The sequence below is a fragment of the Rhinolophus sinicus genome, linkage group LG06, assembly GCF_036562045.2.
Source record: "Rhinolophus sinicus isolate RSC01 linkage group LG06, ASM3656204v1, whole genome shotgun sequence".
NCBI lineage: Eukaryota > Metazoa > Chordata > Mammalia > Chiroptera > Rhinolophidae > Rhinolophus > Rhinolophus sinicus.
Window position 1 is genome coordinate 7,390,247 of NC_133756.1, and position 13,446 is coordinate 7,403,692.

The 13,446-nt window shown below is 60.9% G+C and overlaps 1 protein-coding gene across 4 annotated transcripts; it reads right to left on the reverse strand.

The window, feature by feature from the left end:
- Positions 1-1,471: 1,471 nt before the first annotated feature.
- LOC141572062 (tumor necrosis factor receptor superfamily member 14-like) lies at positions 1,472-11,638 on the reverse strand. Of its 4 annotated transcripts, none has more exons than XM_074334237.1 (9): positions 11,413-11,638; positions 7,862-8,017; positions 6,970-7,078; positions 6,296-6,421; positions 4,962-5,117; positions 4,713-4,803; positions 3,668-3,825; positions 2,776-2,810; positions 1,472-2,585 (listed from the first exon to the last, which is right to left on the reverse strand). In XM_074334237.1, the coding sequence occupies exons 2-9, from the start codon at positions 7,925-7,927 to the stop codon at positions 2,463-2,465; spliced, it is 864 nt and encodes a 287-aa protein (XP_074190338.1). In that variant the 5' UTR covers positions 7,928-8,017; positions 11,413-11,638; the 3' UTR covers positions 1,472-2,462. The 4 variants fall into 4 exon arrangements, with proteins under 4 accessions (XP_074190338.1, XP_074190341.1, XP_074190339.1 ...); XM_074334240.1 differs by lacking the exon at positions 11,413-11,638 and adding an exon at positions 10,396-10,628; XM_074334238.1 differs by lacking the exon at positions 11,413-11,638 and adding an exon at positions 8,415-8,838.
- Positions 11,639-13,446: the final 1,808 nt, after the last annotated feature.

A 13,446-nucleotide genomic window follows, 5' to 3' on the forward strand; every position in this document is an offset into this window, starting at 1 on the left:
GAAAGGCAGCCCACCCACCCCTGGTGCCCAGACGGGGAGTGCCTGGGGGAGTCAACCGTACCCACGGCCCCCTGACTTCCACATCACGTGTGTACCCCCAGCCCATGGGATGGGCATGGCACCCCCACGGACTCCTTTATCTGTGAGGTTGTAGAACAAATTAAACGTGGTGGCTTTGGTCTAATCAGACCGGTCCCAACCCTGAGTGTGTATCCAACCCCATAGGCCCCGGCAAGGTCCCTATCAGGCCTTCACCAGACCCAGGAGCCACAGGAACCACCGCTCCTGAGCTGATAGCTGGACACCCAGCCCAGGCTGACCTGGAGCCCCTCCTGGGCAGTTTCTGGCACCAAAGTCCTGGGGCCACTACCTAATTTCACTTCTGGGGGACTTGGGGGAAGGGTCTGGTGCTGTGATGGGCTGGGGGCTGACCACTGTAGCACCAGTGGCTGCGTCCTGCCCTGGGCGAAGTGGCCTGTTTAGCAGGAAGGGGTAGCCCCTGTCAGTTCCAACCCAGGGCCCGGTGCATGAGGACACACCCATTCAAGGCCGGTGACACACCAGGAAGACACACCAGGAAGTGATGGACGAGTCAGCATCCACCCACGGTCCCAACCTCCATCCCAGGCTCCTTCTCAGGGAACTGAGCTGCCAGTCCCAGCGGGTAGCCACATGTCCCTAGGCCCAGAAGCTGGCGCTGTGGCCCGTAGCCCTGCCCCTGTCCCTCCAGGGCCCTTCACCCAGTTGTGAGATGCAGCACTCCTTGTTTTAAAACCTGAGTTTTACCATTATTCAGGTATGATGTGGACAGCAGGTCAGGAGACAACGGCCACTGAAAAGTTCGGTGCTCACAGCTCCCAGTGTGGGCGGGGCACCCAACTTGGGGAAGCCCCAGGCCAGTCAGGAGGCAGACGGAGGAGGACACTTGGGCAAGAGCCTTGCTTGTGCTTTCTGTGGGAAAGGCAGGGACGGGTGGCGAGACCCAGGACTGGCTAGTAGGAATCATTGCAGCTGGGCTCTGGGCAGTAGGCCCTGGGTGATTAGGGCAGAGAGTTGTTGCGACCTGCACAACACAAGCCATGGGAAGAGACAGAGACTCATATACAGTTAAATCACAGAGGACCAAGGGACTCGCAGCCTCAAGAGACTGGAGCCCTGAATCGGGTCAATGATAGTATTGATTGATTATAGACAATGAGCATCACATGATTAGAGGCAGGGTGGGTGAAACTCTTACATTTTAAAACAATGATTTCAATACCCAATTATGTGTCCCAAAGCAGCCGAAGCATGTAGTCCCATGATGACTAAGGTGTGGTGTGCACCACCCTGGGGGAGAGAGTCTCTCACCGTGAAACTGTCCCATGAGCTGAGCAGAAAGAGCTCGATCTTATCCTCTAACGGGCCTCTCTCACAACAAGGTGAGAGGGAGTAGCCGGGGCCAGCAGCAGCTTCCCACAAGAACAAGAAGGAGGGGCAAGGCTCCTTCCTATTATTTCTTATAACAGCTCATTGGGGTCTCAACGGGGTCCCGTCTGGCTTGAGTTGTCCCTCCCGTGAGGAATCTTACTCGTCTTTGACTGCAGACCCTTCTCTTGAAGACCAGGTGGAGAGACTCAGGATATTATAAACTCAATCCCAGAGAGGCACAGTCCCACAACTTCTTCTTTCCTTAGGGAAAGGTTGGGGGGGACAGACAGCTAGGCTGCTGTGTGACCACAGAGAGTTACTGGGCTAGGGTGTGAGAGCCCAGTAGAGGTGGCGATGGGCCTGGATTGGCTGGTTTGCATATGAAAGGTGCGTTTCCAGGCCAGTGCACTATCACCAGGGATGAATGAATGGGGAAAGTTCTTCCCCCAATGGAATACATTGTTCGCCATCCCCCAGGGGGCGGCTGAGTGGCTCAGGTGGTTGGAGCGCTGTGCTCCTAAAGCAGAGGTCGCCGGTTCGATTCCCACATAGGCCAGTGAGCTGGGTCCCCTACAGCTAGTTTGTGAACAACGGCTCTCCTTGGAGCTGTGCTGCCGTCAGCGGTTGGCGGACGCTGGCTGCCAGGAGTCACGGGGACTCGCTGGGAGTTTAATGGGGAGGTGTGTGGGGTCTCCGCCTCCTTGGTCCATTTCCAGGACAGCTGCTCCCCCTGGGGCACAGGGAGCTGCGTGGGTAGGCTGGTCCCCAGGGCTGCCTCGGTGGAATGCATGCTCCCATCACACAGCTCTGGTTGCCGAGGGCAGGGGTCTTGGTGTCCAGGGAGGGGAGAGGTGCCCTCCACCGGGGACCCCCCCAACCTCGTGCTGTGGCCGTCTCTTCCTCTACTCCAGGAGTGGGTCCCACCAGCTCCCTTGGCACCCACATTTGGTCCTTGGGGGCCTGGCAGCTTTCAACAGGCACAGTGGAGATGGCTCAGTCATGTGTATGTCTGTCCTGGAGCCATTTATGAGCTGGTCAGTCCCTCCTAAGAGTCATGGATTCAGGGACATGGATGCTGACTCCTCCACGGCCACCGTAGTGACGTCTGGCAGGAGCTGTGATGTTGGCAGCATCTGGACGGCTGCGGCGTTCCCTTCTGCCCGCTGTCTCTTCAGCTGCGGGGTACATTTAGCGTGAACACTGTGGGCCCAGGATGCTCAGGGGCAACCGGTCCCCAGGGGGAGGGGCTGTGGCCTCCCTCCCAAGTGAGCACGGCTGTGGCCTAAGGACTCGGCACCCTCAGGGAACTGGGGCTCCCACCCAGCTCAGCAGCATCACCTCCGGCGTGGGGAATAAGCAACCTACCTGAGGACATTTGGGTAGGGTTAGGGTGTGTCCTCCTGCAAAACAGAGACACACGTGTCAGGGAGGAGCCACACAGCAGTGGGGAGACCCAGGGTTCCTGCTTCTGGCAGTGCGACCTTTGCCCAGAGACTGACCCTCTCCGAGGCTGGCGAGACTGATGTGGACAGGGCTCCTTGCCAGGCCTGACCAGGGCGCCAGGACAGGTGAAATGACATGGGGGCACACCCTACCCACCTCCTCAGCTACCAAACCCGTTCCTAACTCACCCCATTTGACCATCAACCAGTCAGAGGTGTGAGCACTTCACAGAGGACGGTCCCCCACCCCTCAAGGAGCAGGTGCCCCAGAACTGGGAGGTAAGGGACACGAGCCACTGCCCAGCTTTCTCACAGCCTGGGACCCTGAGACCTGCCTGCAGCCTGGGGCACAAGGTGAGGACACAGGACAGCTGTGCTGACAGCACCCCGAGGACCTTGCTGACCTCTCCCCTTTGCATGTCTTTGCTCAGGGCTTGCTCCCCCTTGGGCCTTCTCGGGCTCCCCAAGGCCAGAGGTGGGTGGGTCTATACAGCCGGATCCTGGTGACCAGCTGGGTGTGGCCCAGACAAAGAGCCCAGAGTAGGGTGGACACTGCACGAGCGAGTGAATGTAGGGATGAATGATATCGCCACTTGGTGACCCGGTGCCTTCCCTGCTGACTTCAGCCCTCCCCTTGCTTCTCTGTCCCCTAAAGGCAGACGGGAGCTCAGCGGCAGTCAGCGGGCACTGGGGTGGCCCAACGCTCCAGGAGGTCCTGCCCTCCCAGGCAGCCGGTACCCAGGCCCCTGAATGTGAGGGACAGAGCCAGGGACGGTGTCTGGGATGAGAGTGCTGGGACCTGAGCCATTGCTCACCACATGACTTTCTGGCTTTCACCCCGATGTAGCAAAGGAGCAGAAGAACGGGAACCAGGATGAGGACACAGAGCAAGACCCACAATCGCCAGGAGGAGCAGGTGGCATCTGTGCTGCTGGTCCCGGGGTTTGTTTCCACCTGCAGCAGGCCGCTGCACCTAGGACAGAGGGGTGGTAGGGACGCAGGCAGCAACACAGGCACCAGGCTGGCCATGATCACAGGACCCATGAGGGGCCCGCTGCACAGCCAGGCTGGCCCAGCGACAGGGCAGCTCTCGGGGCCATCGTGGGTCTGTCTGACTCCCCATGTCCCCCAGCTACGGGGAGACAGGGCGGGGGAGGAAGAGGAAGGAGAACCAGGATGGAACAGGGACACATGACAGGGGAAGGGGAGAGAAGACAGAGACAGCTAGAGACCCCGGGCACAGAGAGGAGCAGCAAAGGAGACAGAGTACGAAGGCAGGCCCGGTGTCAGGGACAGAAAACTGCTAAAGCCAGTACAGACCTGGGAGGGGACAGGAGGGGTGGGGAGGGTGGTTATAGAGGGACAGACCTGGGGAAGGGAGAAGGAGGGGCAGGGCGGGGTGGAGACAGAGGACCAGTACCCCTCCCTTGTGGCAGCCGTATGGTCACCCCAGGCTCCACTCAGGTCAGGGCTGGGACCCAGGGATCTGCTTTCGGGGGTCCTGCTGCTGGGTGCGTGGGGTGCTCACTTTGAGAGCCCCGCTTATAGCCTCTCCTGACTCCAGCATCACAGGGTAGCCTCTTTGCCCTGACACTGGGGGACACCCAGAGCACAGGATTGGGGGGCTCTGGCAGCAGCAGCCCGCCCTCCTCCAGTAAAGCTCGTTCTCACTCTGGGAACTATGAGGAGCTGACACGGGCTCTTGGCCAACGTGGCACGTTGTATGAAAGCCACAGGGTTCTAGCAGGTGTGGCCAGGGCTGGCCCAGCGTCTCTCTGATGGGGGAGGGCCCTTATCTCCCAGGGGAGCTGAAGAGCTCCCTCCTGGGGACACGGGGCTCACACCACCGGGATCACCTACTTGGTCCAGGGCTGACACTCTGCCAGGCTTCCGTTGAGAGAGAAGGTCCCGGGCGGGCAGTCTGCACACATTGTGTCCTGCCGCTCGGTGCCTGAGAAACAAAGGGGCGGGCAGAGGGGGCCTCGGGGCCCAGGCCTGGAGGGGAGCTGGGCTTCCCCCACCCCTTGGGTTCGGGTCTGGGGTCTGTCTCTTCACTGACGCTGGGCACCAGGCAGGGGGAGCTGGGGGAGGGCCCAGCCTGTGGCTCACCTCTTTCCTGCACCCTCTGGCCTGGCCTGCAGACACTGTGGGGCCTGCATGAGGCACAGTCGTCCCCGTCCTCCGTCGTGCAGAAGTGGCCTTGGTCGCAGCTGCACACAGCGTTCTCCGTGCTGGAGCACTTCCGCCGGGTCACCAGGCCCATGGCTGGGATTCAAGAGAAGGAGCTGAGAGCAGCATCAAGGACTGCCATGGTGGTGGTGAGTGCCCCGTCACTGGAGGAAACCAAGCTGAGGGCTGCACAGCACCTGCAGGCCTGAGGGCTCCTGCCCGGGGTTTGGTGAGTGCACTGGGTGACAGGACCCCAGCCCAGCTGTGCAGCCCTGGGGGGGTGTCTGGGTCCCAGCCAAGTGCACCCCCAGCTCAGCTGAAACACAGGCCCAGAGGTGCCAGACACAGGGGGTGAGTCCCAAAGGGGCTCTGAGGGACATGAGCTGCTGAAGGGAAGGGCCAGCCTCAGGGGGAAGGGGTGACAGCAGGAGGGTCTTCTAGCTGGGTCAGGCCTCCGGGGAAAGTGAGAAGTCCTCCCAGCTTAGGCCCAGACAGGAAGTGAGAACAAGTCAGCACGGGGGCCGGCGAGGAGGCGAGTGCCAGCGCAGGCCACCCAGCCCTGAAGACCTGTCCCTCAGACAGGTTCCCATCCTGCAAACCAGGCTAGTCAGATGGCACTGACAGGACGCAGACCCACCCTCAGCTGGTGGGGATTAGGGTAGCAAGGGGTCCTGGTCCACCCTGAACCCTCCTGAGGGACACCTCAGTGACCTCTGCCCCCACCTCTGCCCCGTCAGGCAGGTGCTTTCTTCAGAAAGATCTGTGGATGCAGCGCCAGGCTCAGAGCCCCTCAGCCCCACCTCGCTGAAGCCCAAAGCATTCTGGCCTCCATCTCTGTGCTGCCCTTCCTCCTGGGAAACGCCCTCCAGACCACCCGCCGTGGGCAGGAAGAGGGCCCAGGCTCCAGTGCTCAGCCCTAGGAGGGTCCTAGGGTATGCGTGTGGGTGGTCGGGGAAGCTGAGGGTCCTGAGAACCTGCACACTGCAGGTGCAGGGGACACACAAGATGGCAGAGGCGGGTGTAACCCTCTACTCAGTCAGGGTTTGCCCCAAGCTGGGGTGCCCTAGCGATGGGATAGGGTCCCTGAGCTCCGGAGGGCCTAGGTGGTGGGGTGATGGGGGGAGACGCTCCAGACCCTCTCTGGAAGAGGCAGGAGGGACCATGGGCCTGAGGCTCCTTTGAAGGGTCCCCCACAAGGAGCTCCGCTGGGAGATGGGGCGGGACCTGGCCCAGGACAGCTCTGTGTGCTGGGACAGTGGGATTTCAGGTCTTACCTGGGTCACAGACACGGCACTGCAGACACTCACTCAGGCCATTGAGGTGGGCGGTGTAGGTCCCAGGGGTGCAGGGAGCACACAGTGTGCCAGTGAACTCCCCACAAGCCTGCTTCACATGGTAACCTGCGGCCCAGAGGGTTCCCACAGTCAGGATGGGGGCGGGCCCTCAGGAGCTCTCACATCACTGCCACCTGGAGGCAGGTGTGACGCCTGCCACAGGGACTGAAAGGCACCTGAGAGGTCCCCAAGGCCATGTGTTTTGCTAAGCTGTCTCCCACCACACCAGTGAGCCAGCTTGGGGTAAGTGGGAATTTTCTGGTACAATGTGGGGTCTCCCGGGACATGGAGACCTGGCTGTGATGCGGTGCCCTGTCTGAACCCCAGTCCTTTGGCCGCAAATGGATTGGCCACATCCCACAGACCCACCTCTGTGCAGTGTAGTGGGGGCCTCGTGGGAAAGCGTGGAAGCCGCAGGGGCCATCCTGGGGTTCAAGGCTCCACCCTCCTCTGTGCCCCAGAAGCTCCATGCTTCCCATGGTGGTGGGTTCTCTGAACACAGGGGTTCCAGGCCAGGGAGGGGGCAGGAGTGCCTGCCCTGTCCCTAGTACCTGCACAGGTGTCCCTGGACCACAGCCCTGCCCCCACAGGGGTCCCAGCAGGGCAGCACCCACCTGGGTTGCACTTGGGGCAGCACTCGTCCCCCACTGGGTATTCCTCCTCTTTGCATGGGGGCATCGTCTCAGTGCAGTGGGGGGACCCCAGGAGCAGGAAGTAGAGAGCCTAAGTGAGAAGAGGACAGGGTGTTGGGGCAGGAGCTGCCAGGGGGGCCCCAGGCTCAGTCCCAGGGTCCCTGTGGCAGCAGTGCCCTGCAGGGGTGTCAAGGTGGGCCCAGGACAAGCTCTGGGAATGGTCTCTTGTCCACGAACGACCCTAAGAGCCTGGGGTGGGGACTGCCCAGCTCCCCACTCAGGCCCCTGCTCACCAGAGGGGTCCCCACACCCGGGAAGGCCAGACCTCCTCTGGCCTGGACAGCCTCTGGGCCTCCCTGCTGCCCTGTGCTGGTCCCCTGAGCGCTGGGAGCTGGCAGGGACAGAGGGTAGGGTCTCTCTTGCCCTGCAGCACACAGACGAAGGAGGCCGTGCTGGGGGCCCTGGCAGTCAGGGGGGCGTGCGGGAGGGGGTTGAGGGGGTGACCGCTGGCCAGGAGCGTCACCCCAGTGCACAGACATTGGAGATGATCTGAGTCCCAGGACAGGCTGCAGGCGGTGGGGAGGGATCAGCCCCTGCCAGGCTCCCAGCCAATGGCAGGTCCCTGGCTTTCTGCCCTGAAGGGGGGCTGCCAGTGGGGAGTTCCTGTGGTTGAGAATGGCTTTCCTGCCTGTGACCAAGGAACTGCATGTGCTGGGCTAGGACAGCCCAAGTAGCTGGGCAGCTGGGGCAAAGTCTGGTATGTGGATGGGACGGGGGCACAGCCCAGGGCAGACACTGGGAAGGAGGGGCAGAGCTGGGCACACCACGGTGACAGGAACGGGCCCAGGGGACAGACGAGGTTCACAGGACTCACCAGATTCAGAGCGGTGCTGGGTGCTGGGCTCCAGGTGGGCGGTCCCCAGCCTGGCAGCAGCTCCATGTCCCACCTCAGAATTCCTCATTCCCTGGCCCCGGTCCCAGGACCCCCGCCAGCAAGAGAGTTGACTCGACCTTTCTGTGCTCTAACTTCCTAGAAGAGAAAGTGAAAGAGAAACTCATTGTGCAGATCAGAGGCAGAGACTATTTGCTCTCTGAGGGCCCCTCCAGCGCACAGCTGCCCGGGAGCGCACCATGTCAGGCTGGGCTCTCCGGACCCAGGAGATGACCAGGCAAAGTGGGGGAAGGGGGTGGGCCACGGGAATAAAGGCCGAATTCAGTGTGGGGCCTGCAGCACAGCCTTCCTCACCCACCCCCCTGTCCCAGTGGGTGAGCCCAGCATCTGACCCAGCAGTTCCCCTGGCCCCTCCTGTCCAGTAGCAGCCCCCCTTGAGTTTCCAGTAGAAGTGGGTGCCCCAAATGGCGGCTGCACTTCCCCTGAGAGCCCGCCTGCTGCTCTCTAGCACAAAGCCCTCCCTGCTTCCTGTTACCTGTGTCAGCAGCTACAGAAATGGGGTAACAGTCCCATCCAGAGAAACCTCATTCGGGGACAGAGCCAGGAGTGCAGTTTCCAGGCTCTCAGCCTCACGTGGAAAGGTGCTGGCTCAGGTAGTGAATGGCCATTGGCCACTAATATAACTGCCGTGGCTACACTAGCAGAAAATGGGGGCTAGAAAGAAGATGGTGGCTGAGCTAGCAAAAGCGGAGTGCAGCTAGCAAGTGGGGTTGGTTGGTTGGCAGAGAAGTGGACGGCAGGCTGCAGATCATGTGGATCCAACTTCCGCTGTCCCCAACCCAGCCTCCAGTGAGAATATAGTGGTATGACTCCCCTATCTGTGGGTCCGTGGGTGTTCCTTTTTGGCCTAGCCATATCTTGCGTTCTTATGCTGGGAGAGGGCCAGGAGACCCCACGTGACACCTGGCATGAAACCTCCCTTTCAGGCAGTGTGGTCCTGCTGGGTCCCCACTGCTACCTGGACATCTGCCTGGGCTGTTTCCACCTTCACATTCGGAGCTTGGCTGTGCTCAAGGCCACTGTTCCCACAGCACCTTGAGCCCCAGTGGGGGTGGGAGCGGGGGGCGTTCCGTCATCCTTGAGTACACAGAGAGGCTCCCACCACCCATGCGTTCAGAACCCCATCTGTCCCAGGAGGTCATGGGGCTGAATGATTTCTACTGTTATTTTATAGATTGGGAAGTGGGGCCTCAGAAAGAGACATGACCTTGCCCAGGGTCTCATGATGAAAACTTCTCAGAACCAAACCCCAGTCTTCCTGTCCAGAAGGGGTTCTCCCCGTTGGGTCTTTCCAGAACCACAGCCACCCCCAGAGCTGGGGACTATGGGAGCAGCTCCCCCCCACACACACACACACACCTGGTGCCCTAAGAGGCAGGTGTGGGGGAGGGGGAGCTTGAGAAAGGCAGCCCACCCACCCCTGGTGCCCAGACGGGGAGTGCCTGGGGGAGTCAACCGTACCCACGGCCCCCTGACTTCCACATCACGTGTGTACCCCCAGCCCATGGGATGGGCATGGCACCCCCACGGACTCCTTTATCTGTGAGGTTGTAGAACAAATTAAACGTGGCAGCTTTGGTCTAATCAGACTGGTCGCAACCCTAAAGTGTTTATCCAGTTCCACAGGCCCCGGCAAGGTCCCTATCAGGCCTTCACCAGACCCAGGAGCCACGGGAACCACCGCTCCTGAGCTGATAGCTGGACACCCAGCCAAGGCGGACCTGGAGCCCCTCCTGGGCAGTCTCTGGCACCAAAGTCCTGGGGCCACTACCTAATTTCACTTCTGGGGGATTTGGGGGAGGGTCTGGTGCTGTGATCGGGTGGGGGCTGACCACTGTCCCGTTGGACCGAGCTTCCCAGCTCTCAGGCAGGGCCCACTGCTGGCCACCATCCCCCAGGGCAAACAGCCAGCCATGCAGACCCCAGGGCTCCGAGGCAGGGTGGGGGTCAGGCAGGACCCACAGCTTGGGAGACCCCCTGACACTCCTGGCAGCACAGGTTCCCATCCCCCCCAGGGCCTGGCAAAGGGTCCCCCAATCTATACTCCCCTGCCCACAGGCCACTGGAGTTTCCAATGAAGGGGAAGGGGCACCCCCCTGCACGCTCTGCTCAGCCCTGATGAGCCCTGGGGAGTGCTCTGGAATGCTCCAGAAACCCCAGCAGCACACAGGTCCCTTGGAGCGTACTGCAGGGACCCAGAACAGGCTCTGGGGTGCTCGGACTCCCATCACTCCCTCCCACTCACCTCCCAACCCCTGGGTGCTCTTCAGGGTGGGGTGCCCAAGGATTTTAAAGAAAAAAGATGTTCTCCCGACACCTGGTGAGGACCCCCAGGACCCACCCCCACCCCTGACTCTCGACCCACCCCTCCCTTCAGATGCACCCTGAAAGGTCATGTCATCCACTCCACCCTGGGCAGGTGGAGAAACTGAGGCACAGCTAGGATCAGAACTTACCCACAGGCGTCAGTGAGTCTCAGCCTGAACGGGGAGGAGTGGCCGGGCTGGCTCGTTTCCCGCTCCCTCTGCCACAGCCTCTCCCCCAACACACCGTGGCATCAAGCTTCAAGGTCATGGGTGCCTGAACCCAGAGTCAGGGCTCAAGGGGCAAAGGGTGGCCCCACAGAATGCTGTCTGTGCCAGGTCTTCACTGAAACCTTGCCTCTTCCATGGTGCTTTCTCTGATTGCTGAATTTAAAACCTGCCCCTCCTGTACCCCCTCACCCTAGACCCCAGGCTCTTATTTATTCAATGTCTTCCTGCCCCCCCCCCCCGAATGCAAACTCTGGGGGCAAGGAGTTTTGTGTCCCTGGAAGCAGGAGAAAAAGACCTGGGCTTCAGATCTCTGCATCATTCATTCATTCATTCCTTACTCATGCTCTCAGGCCAGGCCCTATTCCAGGGCTGGATTCATCAGTGATGAGATGAGACAAATGGAGACGGCTGGAGCTGGGCCCACCAGGTGTCCTCATTGCTGGATGGCATCTGCTGGGGGCCGCTCTCCTCTCACTCCACCAGGGCCCCCAGGCATCAACACGCAGGGCAGGATGTGGGAGTGCCTGCCTGGGGCTCCATGGGGCTTATGCACCCCATCTTTACCTGGGGGGTGTAGACCCCACCCCAGGGCCTCGTCTTCCACTGCCCTGTGTGATGTGGGCACTGGGACCCCAGGATGCCCTTTCCTCTCCAGACATAACCAGAGCCTGCGCCCAGAGACCCCCAAGGGCCCAGGGGAGGGCCAGACACTGGGGCTTCAGAGGGAATCTGTGCACACCTCCCACTAGTGCAGATGGGGAAACTGAGGCTGTGCCTGCTGAGGATCACAAGCCCTCACACTGGGGCTGGGCCTCTCCTACCCCAGCTCTGCCACAGCTGGCGGAGCTCCAGGATGGCAGGGCCTGCCTGGACCCCAGCCCCATCACCCTGCAGACCCGCCCCACAGCCCCAGCCTGCACCCATGTGTCGCCCCAATACCTCCGTGTCAAGACAGCTGCACATGAACTCTCTGGAAATCCCCTGGTCACATTTCCTCTTCCTTCTTGGAAGGAGTTTCCCAGGATCTTGAGGATGGAGGAGAGATTGTGAAAACTAGTGTCTGCACCGCGAAGGCCCACCCGGAGGGGCCCTGCTCTCCCCTGTGTTAAAGCTAGGTAATCTCAGCCCCCTGCTCTGTGCGAGCCCGGGCAGGCAGTAGGCTCAGAGGCAAAGCAGCCTGGTCCCCACCCTCTTGCAGTCATGGTCCAGTGAAGGAGTCTAAATGCCAGATTCAGAGTCATGTGATGAGGACTCGCTTAGCGGGTGGCAGAGGCCAGCTGGGGCTCTGAAGGATGAATAGGAGCCCTGGGGTGGGACAAGGTGGGCAGGTCATTCTCTGAGGAAAGGACGTGGGTTGAACAGTGTAGCCAGAAGTACATGAGGTCCACTCCTGGTGTGGCACGGCAGGGCACACTGTGTGGTGCCCATCAAGGCCCCACCTGGAGGAAGGCTGGAGATGCCAGGTACGTCTTGCACACAGGAAACTGTGCAGCTGTTACTGTTTGGAGGGTGGACAGAGTGGACGGAGCTAAGCAAGGAGGCTCCTGGGGTCACCCAGGTGGGACGCCTGAGTTACAAGGGGGGACAGGGAGGGTGTGGAGAGAGGGCAACCTGGCCAATGCCCAGAGGTGCCATGCCTGCAGGATTCTGCCTCCAGCTCGAGTGATGAAGGGCAGAGCATGGACAGAGAGGCCAGGGGACAGACAGAAGAAGGGGCTCGGGAGACATGGGTCAGACAAGGGTCAGAGAGTGTTTGGGCGCCTGGGACTTCCCAGAGGTTGAGGTGCCTGATCCAATCGTAGCCTTCTGGGGGCAGAATGGGGGGCCTGGGATGGTGGGGGCCAGGTTTCCACTCCAGCCCAGACTGGCTGCTTCAAACTCCAAGCTAAGGTATCAGTTGTCCACTCAGACATTTCCCCGGCGTCCCAAGCTCAGCGTGTGCCAGCCCCTGACCCCCAAATAACCATCTGCAATCCCCCCCTCTTGGGGAAAGTCCTCTGCTTCCACCCAAAATCAGGAAGGGCCCTGGGAGGCAGTCACCTTGTATGTGTCAACCACTTCACACCCACACCCAGGCCAATTCTGGGCTTGGAGACACAGCCTCCAGACGCTTCCCACACCCCTCCCTCCAGGCACCCTCGGCACCCCCCACTCCCTCACTTTCCATTGTGCAGGCAGCAGCTGGGACCTTTTCCAACCGTAACTGAGACCCTGTTTGGTTTGCCCCACTTCCAGGTTGTTCCCCCCAGTCTGCCCACTGGGGCCCGACTTGCCTCTCCACCTATCTCCTGCCCTTCATGGCTCCAGCCGCACCACATGCTTCGGGTCCCTGGTGATTCCAGCTCCTTTCCATCCCAGAGCCCCCATGCACTGTCCTCTCTGCTCGGGTGCTTTTCTCAATGGCTCTCTTCGCTCGTCCTCAGTAATCAAATAGCTCATGTCCGTCTGCGCTGGCTGATGCTAGGCCCTCACCTAACCATACCTGCGTTCGTGCAGTCTTAACCCTCACAAGAACCCTGTGTTAGCACATGGTCATGACCCTAGCAACCATCACTTTATAGATAAAGCAAGCAAGGCAGAGAGCCGGGGCCAGCCCGGGGAGGCCACACATCCAGGAGGAACGGATAAGGGAAGACCAAAGGAATGGCTCCAGGCTCTCCCTCACCACTCACAGCTGCCTCCCTTGTCTCAGTTCAAGAAGAGAGTCCTGGGAGATGGCTGGGGGCACAGAGCTCCTCCCGTCCCTGGTTCACCAGACAAATGGGTGACCCTGGCCTTCTGGGCAGGACTGGCACCGAGGGAGAGCCACAGACTGCCACACTGTGGAAGTGTTGGGAGCAGCAGGGGCCTCCTGCCTCCAATTGGGCAGCGTTGCCCGGGACCATTGGCCAAGCAGGGGAGGAGGGCGAGTGTGGACGTGTGGGAATCACAGAAGGAAGAGAAAACAGCAGAGCTGGCTGAGAGAGAGGCAGA

Coding starts and splice junctions, on each gene's coding strand:
- LOC141572062 (XM_074334237.1), bottom strand. CDS start 7,927: ATGGAGCTGCTGCCAGGCTGGGGACCGCCCACCTGGAGCCCAGCACCC. Junction 6,422..6,969: donor CTGCCCCAAGTGCAACCCAG/GTGGGTGCTGCC, acceptor TCTGGGCCGCAG/GTTACCATGTGAAGCAGGCT. Junction 2,811..3,667: donor GAAAGCCAGAAAGTCATGTG/GTGAGCAATGGC, acceptor TCTGTTTTGCAG/GAGGACACACCCTAACCCTA.